The 20,166-nt window shown below is 41.7% G+C and overlaps 1 protein-coding gene across 1 annotated transcript in view; it reads left to right on the top strand.

Moving 5' to 3' along the window:
* Positions 1–20,166, top strand: part of SKAP2 (src kinase associated phosphoprotein 2) — a 257,554-nt gene that overhangs the window by 137,261 nt on the left and 100,127 nt on the right. Inside the window, exon 5 of the mRNA XM_083188933.1 lies at positions 18,973–19,047. Coding sequence (XP_083045059.1) covers positions 18,973–19,047 — 75 coding nt within the window. The remainder of the gene's footprint in view (positions 1–18,972; positions 19,048–20,166) is intronic.

Below are 20,166 nucleotides of genomic sequence, written 5' to 3'. Positions count from 1 at the left end.
GTCTTTCCTCATCCACCATATAGCCATGACCTAGCACCATCAGATTTCCAACTGTTCAAGCCACTAATGGAAGGTCATCACTTTGAAGATGAGGAGACGCTGAAACATTCTGTGCGTCAATGACTACGGAAGAAGGACAACAAATTTACCGAACTGGAATAAATGCTCTTCTCTCAAGGTGGACACAAACTGTGGAAAAACACAGAGATTATATTTAAAAGTGACAAATTAATTGTGAATGTTGTGATAATTATGCTATTTATATTTTATTTAGTTTTCTTGTAAATTAAACAAAACAAAACAATAGGTGCCATTACTTTCTGACTGACCCACATGGTTTGTAAATACAGGCAGCTCAACAGGATGAAGTGAGTGTTAAGGGGTTAATATTTCTCTGCACCCAGTACTACTTGCTCAGGCAGAGTCTGTAGCTGACCATTCAGCTGTCTTCAAGCTTTAATAAACAAGCGTTCATGTGTGTACAGATCTATTCAACAGGTACAAAGGAGAAAATTTATCAAATATATAGTGCTTTTATTGTAAATGTTGCCCTAGTTTGCTCAGTAAAGCTCTGTTGAGAGCTATGCAAATGTAACCATAGTTCTCTGGAATCTGAAGTGGGCTAAAATATCAAAGAAAAAGGATTGTGTAACTTTTTGCTATATTTATTTTGCTGTTTTGTTTTCTGCTGTATTGTTGTATTGAATATTTCAACCCCTATTGCTATGCTACTCACATAAAATAAGCCTGCAAAACCACAGAAGCCCATCTGCATGCCGACACAGTACCTGCTGCCCCCTTCTGGGCTCCTATCTACTCTAGTAACAGTATTTTTCTCATCTGGGCCTGATAGTATCATTGTAGCCCTACATAATAGGTGAGCAGGGGAAATCAGAAATACTTATGGCCCACTGCAAGACCAGCAAGGCAGCTGGTAAATATACTACCATTATGATGGGCCTGTTTCTATGTGTAGACCTTGAGCTGTAGCTCCTTCTGCTCAATTGGTCATCTGTCCCTGGTTGGAAAATTGGCACTACTAATCTGTTGTCTGGGTGATAATGTAGTAACTAATAAATAGAGGAGGTCATAGTCTATAATTTCAAGAGTAACAACTTCTGAAGTATCAACCTTCTCTACAATTCACAGGAGACCAAATTTACACTTACATGGGTTCCTTTTAAACACCACCGTTTCTATGAATTAACTGCTAAACTGGCATTGGTTCAGATTTATTAAGTCTGGTTAAGTGATAAAGTGTCCAGTGATAACGCATCATCGAATCAGCTTCTAACTGCCAAGCTACAAACTGGGTTCGACATCTTGCAGTTATGACCTGATTGGCTGGTGCTTGATCATGGGTGCCGGACGGGGTCACGACAGTTGGGATCCCGACAGGCATTTACCCGACTTCGGGATCCCGACTGTAAAAACACAGACAGCCGGGTTCCCGACAGCCATCTGCTATTTTCCCTCGTGGGGGTCCACGACCCCCATAGAGTGAGAATAGAATAGGTGGCTCGCTATGCGAGCCACCGTGCCCGCAGCATGGCAAGCACAGCAAGCCCGCACGGGGCTAAGTTGCGCTCACCATGCTGTCTGGGTCCGGGCAGTCGGGATCCCAACATCGGGCTAATGACTGTTGGGATCCCGACTGTCGGACCCCTGTACCACACCCCTTGATCACCACCCACTTTATCACTTCACTAGGCTTAATAATTCTGCCCCAGAGTTACAAAGCTAAATTTCAGGAAAATCCATCGAATGCTTTGAATAAAACAGACATGCACAAGTTTTTACATTGGTACATAGTGGTCACTTTAATGGGCAGCAATACATTTTAACTATCTTAAACACATAATATACATAATAACTACAGGAAAAAAAATAAATCTTTTTACCTTATGTCTAATAACATAAGAACTGGACCAGAGGGGCACAGTGGAATCCCCCAGTTGGCCTTTTAGCTGTTATTAAACATGTACATTATTCTGCATGAACTAGTGGTGTATACTATACATATTTTATAAAGTGTCCCAGACCATACACTCTCTAATGGCTAGCCAAGCTTCTGTGGTTCTCGCACCTCTAAACATGGGCCCCAATTATTATTATCCTTTATTTATTTGCAGGGGCATAGCTACAACTTTGCGGGCCCCATAGCAAAATCTTGAAAGACTACCACCCCAGCCCCAGATAGAACCCCCTTATACACATTACACCAGGTAGAGCCCATCACATACATTATGCCAGGTAGAAACCCCATTACATATTATGCCAGGTAGAGCCCCTTATACATAATATGCCAAGTAGAGCCACTTTAACACATTATGCCAGGCAAAGCCCCCTCTACACATTACGCCAAGTAGAGCCCCTCATATGCATTACTCCAGGTAGAGCTCCCATTACACATTGTGCCAGTCAAAGCACTGTTACAACAGGTGGAGAACCCATATACACTTTACATCAGGTAGAGCCCTGATATGCCAGGTAGAGGAGAGGAGGGGGAGAGAAAGATAGAGGGGGGAGGCGAGTGGGTATTACCTGTTGCCAGCAGCTATAGAGGACCCTGATGAGGGCGGGCAGATCCCGGCATTAGGCCCTGCCCTCAGTGCCTGCCCCTTGGATATATCCTCCATGAAGCACGGCAGCTGCAGCCTTGAGGGAACAAAGGGAGGTGGCGGCACTCTTTGGGGGTGGGCCGAGCGGCAGGCCTTGGAGGCAGATAGTGACTGCACCCCCTGCACCCTCTGTAGTTGCACCACTGTTTAAATGGTGCCACAAGGGATCTGTAGAGCCCAATTACAAAGCACACAAACAAAACAGAAAACAATTGACAGTGACAAAGCAGTGACAGTTGAATACAATGGAAGAAAAGTACAAGGTACATAAACATAGCTGCATTAGCAGACAACACTAAAAAAAAGTACGAGGGTGGCATAAAACTGCAGGATTAGGTGCCATCAAAGATGTTTTAAGTAAGAAAAGGAAAAGGATATGAAGGAAGAGGGTCCTGCTTGTGAAAGCTTACATTCTAAAGACCCCAACCACTGCATTCCTCCAGTGGGTCCTTTATGATACTGTATGTGGTCAGGATGTCTATGGACATGATGTTGACACTACAGTGGCTATGTAGACACAAGATCGCTGACACAAGTACCATGACATGATACTTAAAGCAATTTAACCACAAGGCACTATAACTTTAAGAAAGCTGCTTTAGTAGAGGTAGTCACACTATATTGGGAGTCACAAATGCCCTCATTGTATCACATTTGAGGCCTGATTGTTAGTCGCACACAGAAGTGCAGGAGGCAGCATCTATTGGCTGTTGCCCAACAGTGACTTTATGCAAAACTTCCATAAATTATGGCCCTCATGTATATCCATATGTCCATATATCAGATAACCACTTCTAGCATTCATGGATTCTGTCATTCCAAATGGTGCCTCCCCTATAACCCCTCTAACAGCAGATTCTCCCAAACAGTGCATTATCCCCTCTAACCTCTACAGCAGTAGATTTTAACCTCTAAACCCTAAAGCAGCACATTCTCATCTCTCACCCTTCTATCATCACCTTATATCGATGATGATAGGCCTATAGTAGAATTAATTTAGACCACTCAGATTAGATAGAGTGTTATTTACTGGTGTAATGTGAAAAAATTACTTTTTGATGGCAATTGTTAAACTCTGTCGGCTAATGTCAGCTCACATTTACACACATAGGAGATAATATTTCAACTTAAAGACATGCCCATGTATTTTACAAGCAAAATAGTCAGTTGTAATTATTAAAAGCATGTATGGTGGCAAAGAAAAAATGGCAAAGAAAGAATTCACCTCTGGGCCAACTGTTCTCTCAACCACAGCAAAAATTAGATTAGGAAGGAGACGTTTGTAAGGTCATCTTAACAAAAAAACAATTCGAAAGGGGAAAGGGGGACCAACAACAAGCCCTCTGAATTCCTTCCAAGTTAGGCGGTCATATATTTTGCAACTTATTTTAACAGTAAACTATGGGGGTAATTCAGACCTTAACACAGTGGAGCGATTTACCAGAGCCCTGCGATCAGATAGCCGCCGCCCCGCCACAGTGAAAATCACCCTGTGCAAGGCTGTGATCGGCGGTTAGATGCAAATCCATTCACAACTCCCTCACCATCTAATGATTTTCCTGGTGTGTGCAGACTGTGTGTAACGCAGAATCTAATCTGCCTGTATGATAAAAACAGGCTGATCAAGCCCGGAGCTGATGTACCGCACCCTCCCTGAAAACGCCTCCATTTTCCCGGACACTCACAGAAATGGCCGGTTACTACCCCTAAATGCCGGCTGCCTGTCAATCTACTTGCAAACAGCTTGCAATTTCTTCGCTGAATGGTCTTTTGCATGCACGCCTTGAACTATAGGCATGCAAAGTCTATCGATAATCATACACCTTGCAAAATCATAGGTCTACAATCAGGTTTGAAGAACCCCCTATATTGGTACAATATCCACCACCAAGGGGACTCTGAGATTTTGCCCATGACTGAAATAAACTGCCTACTTTATTAGACTCTCCCTGACCTTGCAAAGCTTCAACTTTTTTATCAAACTGTACCCTTCCACATAACCTAATAGCGAGGCTGCTCTACCTACCTGATACTTTATGTCTTGGCAATCCCTACCATGCTCATGTCATGCTTACAGACCTCCCTGCCTTACCTCATGTCCAATTGCTTACCCATCCATCAGTAACTTCCATCGGTAGCATCCAAAATCTCCAACCAATAAAAGGATAAGCCCACCTGAACCAGTGGTACTGCTTATCCCAAAAAGGGTAATATTAGCCTAACTCACAAATTGGTGGGGAAAGCACCTAGAGCACATGCTAGATCTCAAAGAAGGGGCCTTTCTTTCTGAAAAAGCTTCCAGGAAAGAAACTTCTCCTACAGTAAGTCATATAAATCAAAATACACCCTCCCCAATGACCTAAAACCCTAATCATTGACTCAATGTCCAATCACACCATCACCAGCAGCAAAATAACTTGTTCCCTTATGTACCTAAATGTGACCTGACCATATAGACTTGGTGAGCACTGCACTATAATAGAAAAGAAGCTCAATCGATACAATTGCTTATAGGAGTTAAATGGTGAGCGCTAACAAATAAAGGGTTAATGTGCAGTTAAAAGGAAGAGTAAAGAAAGTATAAGAAAGCACCTGAAAAGAAAAATTGGTTAAAAATTATAATGTTTTCATAGAGTGATTAAAAGTCTGTGGCTCTGCTAGCTGTCCCTACCTCTACATATGGGAGATGCCGGGGTACAGAGGGAGGTTGCGGCAAGCTGTAATAAAAGCTGCTTCTACCTCTCCTCCGGCCGGCCAGCGTATGCCCGATGGTGACGTCACTTTGAAGACTCAGTGGTGGCTTTGAAGTCGGGCAGGTTCAGGGAGTAGCAGGCAGTCCACAGTGGGCAGCGGGGGTGAAGCTTTTCGTACTTTGTGCACTAAGTGATCATTGTGCTACTCAACCCCTCCCTTTCAGATTCTACACCTCCCTACAAACCTTTAAAAAGGCTCTCAAGACCCACTTTTTTATTAACCCAGCCATGTTTCATCCTAACCTTCTGTTTATGCTCACTTCTACCCTTTCTGTGTCAATCATGTCTGTCTGCCCCTCCACTTTTGGATGTAAGTTCTCACAAGCAGGGCCCTCTCTCCTCCCATGCTACTTATTTTTTACTTCTTACTCCATTTAACAGCACCTTACCCCACATCGTTATTTAATATGTACTTGTCCTAAATTGCCTTGTACTGTTAAGGTGGCCCTACACACGCAGATTTATCTTTAGATCTGGCTGGTTGGAACAAAAACATGGTTATGGATGAGGGCACATGACAGTTGACCATTTCCTGTCACTCATTCATAACCATTTTTGTTCCAACCAGCCAGATCTGAAGATAAATCTTACTAGTGTATGGGCACCTTAAGTCATTGCTCTCTGGCCAGAGGAAGCTGCATATAGGCCTCCTTCTCTCTTAAGACACCCCTGCTGTCAGGCTTTATCTGTGCCCCCAGGTTCCATCATGCTTTATGTGCTTTGATCTTCACCCATGGTTTCTGCTGAAGTTGTGCGGTTCAGAATGCAGAGAATAAAGATGTAAAACCTCTGACTGTGTCATGTGACCTTTGATCTTTGGGTAGCAAGATCAAGGAGTACATCAGCACCACATGGTCATCTGCTTTCTACATCATGCCCATGATTCCTACTTATTTAATCATTTAAATACATGGTCAAATTCCTATACATCCAGTGTTAATTAGCAATTCGATTATCAGTGGTTGGGTGTTCGTAATCTGAAAGTGTCTGTGGGGTGGAGTGGAGGCTCTTAGTGGCATGTGTGGACATGTTAAGTAGACATATGGAACATCTGAGCAGTAAGTGGGGCATTTTTCAGTAAGTGGCTGATGGTAGGGCGCTGAGGCATTTCCAGGCTTTTTCTTATGTTAGAAATTAGTATTGTACATGACAGCACCTTTGAAGGTAAGAGGGTCAAGCATTCGGTCCTTGATGTGTATGAGGATGCTCATTACTGACTGCTCTGTATGTGTAATTTAGTGTCCTAATATCCAAATCAAATCTATGTGTATTTGATTTGCAGTGTGTCTCAATTCTTGATCATCACATGGGGTTAAATTACTAAAATGGGAGTTCTATTGAAGATGGGGTGTTGCCCAAAGCATCCAATCAGATTATATATATTATCTTCTAGGTACAAAATAAATAAGAAATATAATCTGATTGGTTGCTACATCCCATCTCAGAAATATATCCACAAGTTTTTTTTTTTTTTTACATTATAAGGTGCAGTGGTAAATATTTCTGGAAATATATAAGAAGATACAGAAGAGATAGAGAAGAAGATCCTGTGCAAATAAACTGCCTTACTAAATTTTCACTACTGAATAAGATTTTTCTCTTACAAATATAAAACACTTATAAAAGCAAATAACATTTTCACTTACAGTATCTATACTATTGTGCACATTCTGAATCAAATATGTTCAACTTTGCACACGTTCCCCAAAATTGTCTATGTATGCCAGTTAAAAAAAATATATTTAGTCTTGTGTGTACTCAACTTGTAATTTATGGAACATAATCCATGTTATGACAGCGTGATCCCTACAGACTGCTCTGTGCACACGGGTCCTACACAAACTTATGGAGTTATCCTGAGCAACATCTGTACTATTTAATGCTCTGTCAAGCCATGACAATTTCTGCTACATAGGCAGAAATCACAATTTCAGATGTTCAAATCTGTGTGATTGAGAACATTTAAAAAGAAACAGAAATTATCAGTGCTTTTGTACACAAAAACACACAAAAACTGATAGACAAACACACACAACACATACTGTATATTATTTTATTCCTATAAATATGTGTGCGTGTATTTGTGTGGAGCGCAGACAGTAATTACTGCATTATATGTGATATTTAGAAAGAAAGAAATGATCGATTTATGAAAATGTCATCCAGTGTGTAGACACATGACATTTGGATTGAATGTGATTGTTTTGGACAATTTTGACACACAATGCTCAACTGAATTAATAAAACTTTTTATGTGTGAATAGACGTTAACCAAATTATTTATTTACAATGTAATAATGTCTGCTGCAAAATCATAATTAAATTGACATCATTGCCTATAAAATTAAGATGTTATTTTTGTGCTGTTCAAACATTGTTGTTAAATATACAAAACAAAAACACAGATCTGTAATCCGAGAATTTCAATTTTTCTTGATTTCAAAAGATAGTTTCATTTTTTGTTTTGAAATTTTAAACCACAATGGGGCAGATGTATGAAGCAGTGATAGGAGAGAAGTGAGCCAGTGGAGAAGTTGACCATGTCAAGTCATCTTATCAGCACTGAAGTAATATCTATAATTTGCATAATATAATATAATACAGAGGAGCTGATTGGTTACCCTGGGCAACTTCTCCATGGACTTCCTTCTCCCTTATCACTGCTTCATACATCTATCTCTATCATGTTACTTGTTATCTATCGTTCATTATGAAAGATGGTATTTTATATGCTTTGTAAGAAGGGTCATTGCTAGCTATAGACAGCACCCACTCAACCACCCACAATGAAGTAGCTTCTCAACCACTCACATTGCGATAGCTTCTCAGCTTGGAAATGGGATGGAAATTCTAGCCAAGTTCCACATTCCCAGCCTATAAACAGACAAAGCCATAATGATGTGTGTGAGACCATTAATGGGGCCCAGGACATAAAGCGAAAGAGGCGACTGGTCATTGAAGATGCGCTCCGACAAATTTTGCACCTTGCAGGAGAGACACCCCGCTATGTTGAAAGTTCCTTAGGAAGCCAATGAAAAGGGTCTCACGTATGTATTTTATTTTAAGTATGTATGTATGTAATGTAGCACAGCATTTTGTGTTGCACTGTACAGTTGCTACAATCTTACAATCTATAGGGAAATAGGCATTGATATTGATATTGATACACAATGAATGGGGACCTGAATGATAGGTCAACAATGTATAGGAGGAAAGTCAATAGATCGACACCAAAAGGGGGACATCTATAAGGTCGACATCAACAAAAGGTCAACACAAACAAAGGGTCAAAGGTTGGCACATCCACTTGGACTCTGACTCAAAATTGTAAAGTGTGCTGAGCGCATCAGTAGTGGAGTGAGTGGCCTGAAGCATGGCGAGTGAAGTGAGGTTACGTGCTACACAAATTGAGGGTCCATGTGCTCAGATGTCCACATTGACACAGAGAAAATGTGGAAAAATTTTGACCTTTTTATGTGTTGGCTCTTTGCTTTTGTCCGTCTTTGGTCAAGAACAACCTTTTGTATGTCGACCTAGACACTTTCTATCCTATGATCCATATCCCAATGATAAGTGCTAACTATTGCATAATGGTCCAGCCAGATTGCAAAGCTTCTTGGTTGGTTGCGTGATATAGTCACACAGCAATGTTGACCAGGGTAGTAAGGATATATGTGGACTTTGCAAAATGGATGTAATTATATATGAATGTTTATGAAGATTATGATTGCAATTAAGAATTTTATTAGCTTATCTGAAGATGTGAGTTTTCTGGGAATGCTTGAAGGTTTGGAGAGTCTCATTGTGTGTGGGAGGGCATTCCACAGAGTCGGTGTAGCCCCAAGAAAGTCCTGCAATTATTAATGGGAGTGAGTAATGCATGGGATGAGAGACGCAGATCTTGTGTATAGTGGAGAGGTTGAGTCAGGAGATATTTTGAGATAATTGAAGAGATGTATGTTTGTATAGTTTGATTGGGATGCAGTCACCATACCGACGATTGGGATGCCAATGGTCAAAATTCTGGTGCCAGAATCCCGAACTGTAGCCACACCACCAGTGCTGGAATCCTGACACCAGTGCTGGAGATGCTGATGCTGGGTTAGGCTGCAAGGTGTTATGTTTAGGTATTGGGGGAGGGGGGGGGGGGGGCTAAGCTTACACATTACAAAGGGTTGTCCAGGGTTAGGCTTTAAGGGAGAGGGTTAGGCTGCAGGGAAGGAGGGTTAGGCACTTATAGTAAGAGTTATGGTTAGAGATTAGGTATGGCGGGATAGGGGGGTAGGGGAAGAGGATGAGTATACTTACCCAGCCCCTGTCAGAATCTTCATTCTCGGGATGCCACTGTTGGTCTTCCACCGGTGGTCACTCAAATGTATACTGTATTCTGTTGGTTTAAGGGCCTTGTGTGTATATTCTATCAAATACACCAGAATACAGGCAACCGATGGAGAGACTCACAGAGTAGATCAGCAAATGATGAACGTCTAGTGAGTAAGATCAGCCTTGTAGCTGCATTCTAAATGGATTGTAGTGGAGAAAGTCTGTTTTTGGTAAGACCAACAAGGAAACTATTGCAATAATCATATTGCAATATTATAAATTCATGGATTAGATTTTTTTTCAGTGTTTTATGTAAAATATGGTCATAATTACATATAATTGACCACTTACCTGGCGCCGCACCCTCTCCCCTTCAGGCCGTGATGAACCACGGTCCTGGTAACTCTCCAGCACCTGGACACGATCACCTAGGAGGAAGCAGAGGAGGTGAGTTCTGTCCTACCTTAGCACAGACCGATGCGTTCTCCTTCCCACTGCGTCTCTTCAAAAGGAGCTTCGGACATACGTGAAGGTCATCCTTGGAACTCTTGGCCTCAGAGCCAAAATTAATACCTATCAGCACTTGCACACCTTAGATGAAGATTTGACCTTACACCGGAATGCAAGGTCCACGGGCTGCCCAGAAGAAAGGGTGATAGGCAGAGACAGACAAACAAAAGACGGACAGACGGACAGGTGGAACTCACCAGCACTTACTGTATCTTGCACTTCTTCCACTTCTCCACTTACAGGTCCCTGTAAAGAGACAACAACAACACAGCCGTGTAGGTGACGAACACTCATTAGTGTGGCACAACTAAATAAACTACATCACAAAGCCCTCAAACTGGCAATGTGTGGTGGCTCACACACTCCCTTGGAAGTTCCAGCTACTCCTATTTGGGCCATGGAGAGGTGACAGCCGCACAGCCTGTCCACCTCTTAACCCCAACTGCACACAGAAAACTACACGCTATGGGGGTTACACTTCTGAGCCTAGTGCCCCTTGATCACCTGCAGGCTCTAATTTATACCCACAGGGCTAGTGCCTGCCTATAATTGCCTGAGGGACTTTGGCTTAGTCTTCTGGACTCTTCCACGGCTGCTGGAAGAGGCCGACCTGCCATCTTGTTCTCTTCTGGAGCTCTTCCGCAGTCCCTCCCTGCAATCGCACCTCTCCGCCTCCCATCCCGGCAGCATCTGGCAATTGGCTCACTGCTGCCTTTTCCTATTGACCGCCAATTCAGGAGCCGTGAAGCAAGTTTGAAATGCCACTCCAGCCGCATAGCTGATCCCTGCTGCGGCTTTGATCCCAGCCTGGCCTGGAGCTGGGTTCCACTGGGGACAAAGCCCCTTCTTCTCAGGCTGCTGCTGCTTCAGTGCGGAGAGCAGGGGAGCTGTCCCAGCATCGGGGCACATTCTTACAATATGTTCAAATGTATCATGTTTTTCTTTTTATTACAATTGCCATAGAAGACAACTTAGGCATACTTCCCAACATTTTCAATTTGTGAAATGGACAGCATCCAAAAACGATAATGTCCAGCTGGAGGAGAGTACACATCACATTGTTTGTTTGGCACTTCTGAAGTTCTGAGTTTCTATATAACTGTGTCCCCTCCAAGACTTGCTTCTCCTAATCAGACGTGTTCATCCCATCCTCGACTTGTCTGGTCTGCGCAGGGATAGCCATCAAGCTGTATCATTGGGCATGGCTGGATCTCATTATACAGTAGAGTGGTTGGGGGAGATTTCTATTTCTAACACTAACATAAATAAATTGAACTATATCACATTATGAATTTAAATTAATTAATTAATTTGGTAATTCTCAGCAGCGGTCAAAACAGAAAACTATGTAATGCCAAATACAAATAAAAAACACATTTTCTCAATTGAAAAAGTGTGTTTTTTGCTTTATGCTTTGGATCATTGTCTTATTGCAATATACATAATATCTGTTCTAGGTGCCTTGCAGACATCAGCAAGGCTTCTTCCTAGATATGTATACATAATAATCAGGTATTTGGTACTACCAGTATTTTTGGTATACATGGGGCTGCTAAAATGTAAAATTTACCAGTAGGTTATACCATCTTTAGTGGGCATTAATTATTGTAGCCCACTGACCAACATTCCGTTACGATTTACTGGGATAGAAATCCAAAAGATCCTTAAGCTGGGTACACACTATGCGACCTGCATGATAATGATATCGTTGTGCATATCGCTCAGTGTGTACCCACTATGTTGTTAAGAATTTGTGATCCTGCGGATCGATATGATACACCCTATCATCTGAACACAATTACGTCAGTGACTGCATGTTTGGCAGGGGTCCGGTGATAGCACTGAACTATAGAGTTTATGATATCATTCAGGTTTTAGCCGCAGTTTGTTCATTTTTGTAGATGTATTTGAAAAAATACACTAGTCCATAAAGTTGAATTTGTTGTACAATATAATTAATAGTTATATCCCTGGAAATATATTTCTGCTAAAAATTGTCTAACCCTTTCTTAAATATTACTATTGAGTCTGCCCTTACTGTAAAGAATCCCTTCCTTTGCCAGGTATGGAAATTTCTCTCCTCTAACCTTAGTGAGTATCGGTGTGTCTTGTGCACAGTCCTTATAGTAAACAGTTTACCTGTATTGAACCTCTCTCTATATATATTAATCATATCTCCTTTTAGAAGCCTCTCTTCTAATGAAAACATACCTAACCTGGCTAGCCTTTCCTCATAACCCAATGACACTATTCCCTTAATCAATTTTGTTGCCCTTCTTTGAACCCTTTTACAGTTCCAAGATACAGTATGAAGTGGTGCCCAGAACTGTACCCTGTATTCTAGATGACACAGCAACAAAGATTTATACAGTGGCAATATGACACTGTCTTCCCTTGCTTCCATGCCCCTTTTATGCATGATAACACCTTATTGGCCTTAGCCGCTTCTCCTTGACATTGAGCACTACAGCTAAGTCGGTACTTATGTAGTATCTGGGCTGCCGATTTCTAAATCGGGTCGGATCGGGAGATCGCATCGCATGCGACCATGCGATGCGATGCGATGCGATGACCCGATTTTTCCATAGGAATCAATGTTAAAATGGACTGAGTTCATTTTAACATGGAATTCAATGGGGAAAATGGGTCATTTTCATACCCCTACTATCCAAGTGGGCATGGAGTTGGATATAAACCTGTGGCGAGCGTAGCGAGCCACCGAGCCCGAAGCGTGGCGAGCGAAGCGAGCCCCGCGAGGGGACGAATACCGTCCCCTCGCGGGGCTCGCTTCGCTCGCCACGCTTCGGGCTCGGTGGCTCGCTACGCTCGCCACTTCAGTGCGGAGAGCAGGGGAGCTGTCCCAGCATCGGGGCACATTCTTACAATATGTTCAAATGTATCATGTTTTTCTTTTTATTACAATTGCCATAGAAGACAACTTAGGCATACTTCCCAACATTTTCAATTTGTGAAATGGACAGCATCCAAAAACGATAATGTCCAGCTGGAGGAGAGTACACATCACATTGTTTGTTTGGCACTTCTGAAGTTCTGAGTTTCTATATAACTGTGTCCCCTCCAAGACTTGCTTCTCCTAATCAGACGTGTTCATCCCATCCTCGACTTGTCTGGTCTGCGCAGGGATAGCCATCAAGCTGTATCATTGGGCATGGCTGGATCTAATTATACAGTAGAGTGGTTGGGGGAGATTTCTATTTCTAACACTAACATAAATAAATTGAACTATATCACATTATGAATTTAAATTAATTAATTAATTTGGTAATTCTCAGCAGCGGTCAAAACAGAAAACTATGTAATGCCAAATACAAATAAAAAACACATTTTCTCAATTGAAAAAGTGTGTTTTTTGCTTTATGCTTTGGATCATTGTCTTATTGCAATATACATAATATCTGTTCTAGGTGCCTTGCAGACATCAGCAAGGCTTCTTCCTAGATATGTATACATAATAATCAGGTATTTGGTACTACCAGTATTTTTGGTATACATGGGGCTGCTAAAATGTAAAATTTACCAGTAGGTTATACCATCTTTAGTGGGCATTAATTATTGTAGCCCACTGACCAACATTCCGTTACGATTTACTGGGATAGAAATCCAAAAGATCCTTAAGCTGGGTACACACTATGCGACCTGCATGATAATGATATCGTTGTGCATATCGCTCAGTGTGTACCCACTATGTTGTTAAGAATTTGTGATCCTGCGGATCGATATGATACACCCTATCATCTGAACACAATTACGTCAGTGACTGCATGTTTGGCAGGGGTCCGGTGATAGCACTGAACTATAGAGTTTATGATATCATTCAGGTTTTAGCCGCAGTTTGTTCATTTTTGTAGATGTATTTGAAAAAATACACTAGTCCATAAAGTTGAATTTGTTGTACAATATAATTAATAGTTATATCCCTGGAAATATATTTCTGCTAAAAATTGTCTAACCCTTTCTTAAATATTACTATTGAGTCTGCCCTTACTGTAAAGAATCCCTTCCTTTGCCAGGTATGGAAATTTCTCTCCTCTAACCTTAGTGAGTATCGGTGTGTCTTGTGCACAGTCCTTATAGTAAACAGTTTACCTGTATTGAACCTCTCTCTATATATATTAATCATATCTCCTTTTAGAAGCCTCTCTTCTAATGAAAACATACCTAACCTGGCTAGCCTTTCCTCATAACCCAATGACACTATTCCCTTAATCAATTTTGTTGCCCTTCTTTGAACCCTTTTACAGTTCCAAGATACAGTATGAAGTGGTGCCCAGAACTGTACCCTGTATTCTAGATGACACAGCAACAAAGATTTTTACAGTGGCAATATGACACTGTCTTCCCTTGCTTCCATGCCCCTTTTATGCATGATAACACCTTATTGGCCTTAGCCGCTTCTCCTTGACATTGAGCACTACAGCTAAGTCGGTACTTATGTAGTATCTGGGCTGCCGATTTCTAAATCGGGTCGGATCGGGAGATCGCATCGCATGCGACCATGCGATGCGATGCGATGCGATGACCCGATTTTTCCATAGGAATCAATGTTAAAATGGACTGAGTTCATTTTAACATGGAATTCAATGGGGAAAATGGGTCATTTTCATACCCCTACTATCCAAGTGGGCATGGAGTTGGATATAAACCTGTGGCGAGCGTAGCGAGCCACCGAGCCCGAAGCGTGGCGAGCGAAGCGAGCCCCGCGAGGGGACGAATACCGTCCCCTCGCGGGGCTCGCTTCGCTCGCCACGCTTCGGGCCACAGGTTTATATCCAACTCCATGCCCACTTGGATAGTAGGGGTATGAAAAGGACCCCTTTTTCCATAGGAATCATTTTAACATTGATTCCTATGGAAAAATCGGGTCATCGCATCCGATGGTCGGATGCGATGCGATGCGATGCGATATCGCATCGCATCGCATCTGATTGTATGCCTTAACTTAAGGCATACAATCAAAAAATCGGCAGCCCAGATACTACATAAGTACCGCTAAGTCTATTGTCAATGTGCACCCGAAGTAGTCCTTCTCTATTAACGTTTCGGTACTTGTGTAGTTTCACGTCGGCACCTAGTGGCAGCCTAGCGCAGTCAGCGTAGTGTCCGCGAGGCAGCATCCCTGATACTGACAGGGACGCTGACTATGCTAACTACGCTGGCTGCAGGAATAAGAAGCTGATATTGATGGGCATTCTGACTACGCTAACTACGCTGGCCGTGGGAACACTGGGAAACTACATAAGTACCAACGTTTCTCCTACCTCTACCCCATTTATACCCCTTTTACACTAGAGCCGCGACCCGGGTTATTGCCACTCCAGTCTGGGCCGGGGCTTGGTGTAAAAGGGGTAAAAAAAAATAACCCGGGTCCTATTACCCAGTATCTGACCCAGAAAATGTTCAGGGTCGGAGTCAGGGGCCGTGTAAATGGGTAACCCGGGTCATCCGACCCAGGTGTGCGGCATCCATTCACCTCATGGACGGAGGCTGGGCCCCCAGCATGTCAGTCGGCGGGTTTCCCAGCGCTTGGAGATTATGTCATCTCCAAGCGCCGATTCAGGGCCCGACTTCATAATGCCGGGGGACGCCGGTGTAACAGTTTTGTAACTTTTACAGTTTTGGTGTAAAAGTGGTATAAATTTATAAGTTGAATCCTTGTCCTAAAATGCATGATTTTACATTTATCTATATTGAACCTCATCTTTTATTTTGCTGCACAATCTTCCAGTATGTTTAAGTCTCTCTGTAGAGAGGTGACATTCTGATCTGATTTTATTACCTTACACAGTTTAATGACATCTGCAAAAATAAACACTTTAAACCCTCTCCTACAGTATATCATTAATAAATATATTTTAAAAAAGTGGTGCCAGCACTGAACCCTGAGGTACTGTACACCACTTAAAACTCTAACCCATTTTGTATTTGTTCCATTTACCACAACTCTCTGTTCACCTATTCTTCAGTCAATTTTTGATCCAAGTACAAATGTGGCTTTCTAGACCCAGCTCCCCCATTTTGTAGATCAACATTATCACTTTAGCAAAAAACTAAGTAGACCACAACCACTGTGTCTAAGTTCTCATTAACTTCCTCATAGAAGCTAATTAAGTTAGTTTGACGTGACCTTTCCCTCAACAAATCCATGTTGATTCCCACTAATAATCTTATTGCAGACCAAGTAATCTTTAATTATATCTCTTAATATACCCTCCAATAACTTCCGCACTATTGATGTGAGAATTACAGTTCTATAATTTCTCTGATGTGTTTTACTTCCCTTTTTAAATAAAGGTACTACTTTCCGCTATCCCTTGGCACACAGCTTTTAATCTCTTTATATTGCTAACTCATCACAGGGAAGGGCCTCCGCTTTCTATGCATGTGTTTATTTGAATAATTGTTTGCAATCTTTAATGTATTATTGCTGCAATAAGCAGAAATGATAATTATCGGCTCTGAAACCCCATAGTTCATAAATAGGCCACTTTAATGTGGGGATCAATTTAGTACAGTAGATGCAGTCTAAAACACATATATAATCTTTTCAACATGCTAGAAGCTGTACAGCATCTGGAAAACTGCTGCTTGGTTGAGTATTAATGTTTTTGTATGTTGTGGTGGTAGAGTCTGGGTCATATCAAAAAGAAAACAAGAAAGAAACTACTGACAGTTGTCAGAGAAAGGGCATCTCTGCTGTTAACAGAGACAATGATATTGTATTCTTATCTGTTAAACACTGAAGATATGTTTGTGTAGTGTTAAAAGCAGGAAATGTCACACAGCGTCCGTCCGCTCTCACTTGACGTAAGTTGACTCATCGCAATATTCAAAATATCTGATGGAACCTGTACAGCAGACTGCTTGTCCTCTTTCTTGGCTCAGGTTATTGAGAAAGATGCATCTGATCTCCCTGATGCTTGTTTTCTTACTACTGTCTTGCGGACTGAAAAAATAGCTCTTGCATTAAAAGGCTTACACTGTATATCTTATTTAACTGCTGCAGCTTCTCGTAATAAGGCTCATTTAGATGATGAGTCCTGTAGACCTTGCTGGACCTCCCATCTATTTTTTTCCTTCTTGCTGTCATTTTATGATTACATTGTATTAAATATATTCCCAAAGTTAAGTACTATTTGTTACATCTTGAGTTGAGCATGCTGTTTAGATAATGTATGCGCACTTTAACTTCTGGTATCACACATATGGGGTCAGATCACACATACGGAGATATCACATATCACACATATGGGGTCATGTGTATCTTTCAGTAGATCTCCACTTTATGGGACAGTGTATTGACAAAGATAAAATCATGTTACCACATGACAGTTTCCTAGAATGTAGGTGGTGGTCATAAAATTGAATTATATAATAATTTAACTGATGATAGAAAAATGTTTATAATTAAAATGTTAAAATTATTAGATTTATAATCATCCTATACTCGCATTTATGCAAATCGGAAATACAGAAGATACATTGCTTTTGCAATCTGACTTTCATTTGGGTTGCTTTTCTATATGTTTATATCATCAGTCAGTGCTGCTTTTTCTTGCTCTTGGATATGACACAAAGCTGCTTTCATGATGCACAGATGCAAAGATCCAGCACTGTTGTATCCAAGTGCAGTACGGATGGTGTAATGGTTAGCATTACTGCCTCGCAGCACTGAGGTCATGGATTCGATTCCCACCATGCCTCTAACTGCAGAGTTTGTATATTCTCCCCGTACTTGTGTGGGTTTCCTCCGGGTACTCCGGTTTCCTCCCACAATCCAAAAATATACTGGCAGGATAATTGGCTCCCAACAAATTAACCCTAGAATGTCTGTGTGTGTATATGTGGTACGGAATATAGATTTTAAGCTTCACTGGGGCAGGGACTGATGTGACTGTTCAAATATTCTCTGTAAAGCGCTGCACAGCGTAATATGTATGCGCTATATAAATAACTGTTATTAAATAAGTGCAGTAAAAGCAGATAACACACCCTAATTCCATTTAGACACCCACTACCAGAAGGCACTTGTAATGCTGGTCAGGTATGATGTATTAATTTGACATGGATTAGGAGGACATTCATCAGGATGATACAAGAACACAATACAGTATGTTTAGCATGCTGACAGTGACTTTTTGTATTTTGAATCACACCTGTTGTATAAAGTTTCCACAAAGGTGGCATAAAGCTAAATACATACTTGCCTACCCTTCTGGAATGACTGGAAGGCTCACGAAAATCAGGTTCTGGAAAGATGGACAAGTCCCCTGCAAAGCCCCACCGCCTGCACCCCCCCCCCCCCTCCTCCACCTGTGAAATTCCAGCAATCGTGGTTCTTCAGGGCTACATTTCTGCAAATGACATCGTTTTGTGTAATTTTAGACCCACCTGCTTAGTGTAGACCCACAAATTGTGTCATTTGCCATACTGAGGGTGGGGCTTGATGATTTCAGGACCCCTCCCCACCCCCCGAAGTGCAGATGAGTGGGCTTCTCGTGGAGAGGAGCAAAAAAAAGGTAAGTATGGCAAAATATCTAATGACATTAGAAGAAGCAAACTAATTTTGGGGAACCCAGCTACAGTGCAATGTGTTACACTGACAGTTATTGTGAGCATAATGCACCAATCAGAGGCCATCTCTTTCAAAATATCATTAAATATATGTTATGCCATTGTATCTACTGTTTTGTTCACTGAATAATACATGAATGGCCATTACAAAAACATATCTCTTCATTCTGTAGGGAACCTCTATCCTCCAGTTGCTGCCCAGGATCTAGAGGTTTCAAAGGGAGGATATCTTGAAAAGCGCAGAAAAGGTAAGCACAAAAATAAAAAGAGCTATAAATTAATAAAATAATGCTTGATAATGCAATGTGTACAGTGGGTCTGATTCATGTTTGTAAGTAAAGCCAAAAAGCAAGCAACTGGGTACAACCACGTGGCACTGCAGGTTAGGGCAGATGTAACATGCAGAGAGTTAATTTTGGGTGGGGTGTGTTCAAACTGAAATCTAAATGCAGTGTAAAAGCTCTCTTACAATGTGTACCCAGTGCGAGCCAGCATTGGCACGTGCATGTACACTTGCTGATGCAGGAGGCTATAGAGAGGTGGTGGCAGCTAAGTTACATTTCCAGCATTGCCTGTGCTAGAGATGCATGCAGGGGTCGCCATTGATGTTCTCCGTGTTCTGTTAGGCAGAGACTGCAGGACTTTGCTCTCACTATGGTCACTAGGATACTATTTGTGATACACTTAGTATTTATTGTTTGTTCTCCAATGTAATACTTTTCATATGTTATGGTTATCACTGGAATGCTCTCTGTATTACTGTCACTTGAATGCTTTTTAAATTGTATGTCAGTCTCTGGGGTGCTTCCTGCATTGTATTGGGATAGCTGAGATGCTCTTATGTCACTATGGGGCTTTGTGTATTGCATGGAGGTCACCTGGGTACTCTATAATTTGTTTTGAGGACACTGGGATGTTCTCTGTATTTTATTGAAGTCACTGGGATGATCTCAATATTGGCAGTCTCAGCCTTCCAGTATGTCTTTGTGCTGGTGAGTTGAACTGATTGCTGGAATCAAATTGCAATAAGGCTAGTAATGGTTACTGGCTGCTGGATATAAATCTAAATATTGAGGCTGGTAAGGGGGTCCAAAGTATGCATTAACCTAGTATGGCCAGAACACTATGTGAACATAGGATAAAGCCTAATCTTAGACTGAATGGCCACCTCATGCCCACTAGCAAAGCCAGTAAAACCATCGGAAATCTCAGACACTGGCCTGGCCACTCCCAGTACATGGAAATAACATGGCCCCATTTTCTGGAAATGCAGGCAACACAACCCCTGTTTTGCCCTAAAATGGTTGCAGCATGTCAACCATGCTGCAGTTTGGGGGCACTGTGAGCGATTTAGGAGACTTACACAT

This window comes from Crinia signifera, chromosome 5 (assembly GCF_055691185.1).
Source record: "Crinia signifera chromosome 5, ASM5569118v1, whole genome shotgun sequence".
NCBI lineage: Eukaryota > Metazoa > Chordata > Amphibia > Anura > Myobatrachidae > Crinia > Crinia signifera.
Note: the sequence above shows the minus strand (reverse complement) of the source record. Positions and strands in the feature narration are given on the sequence as shown.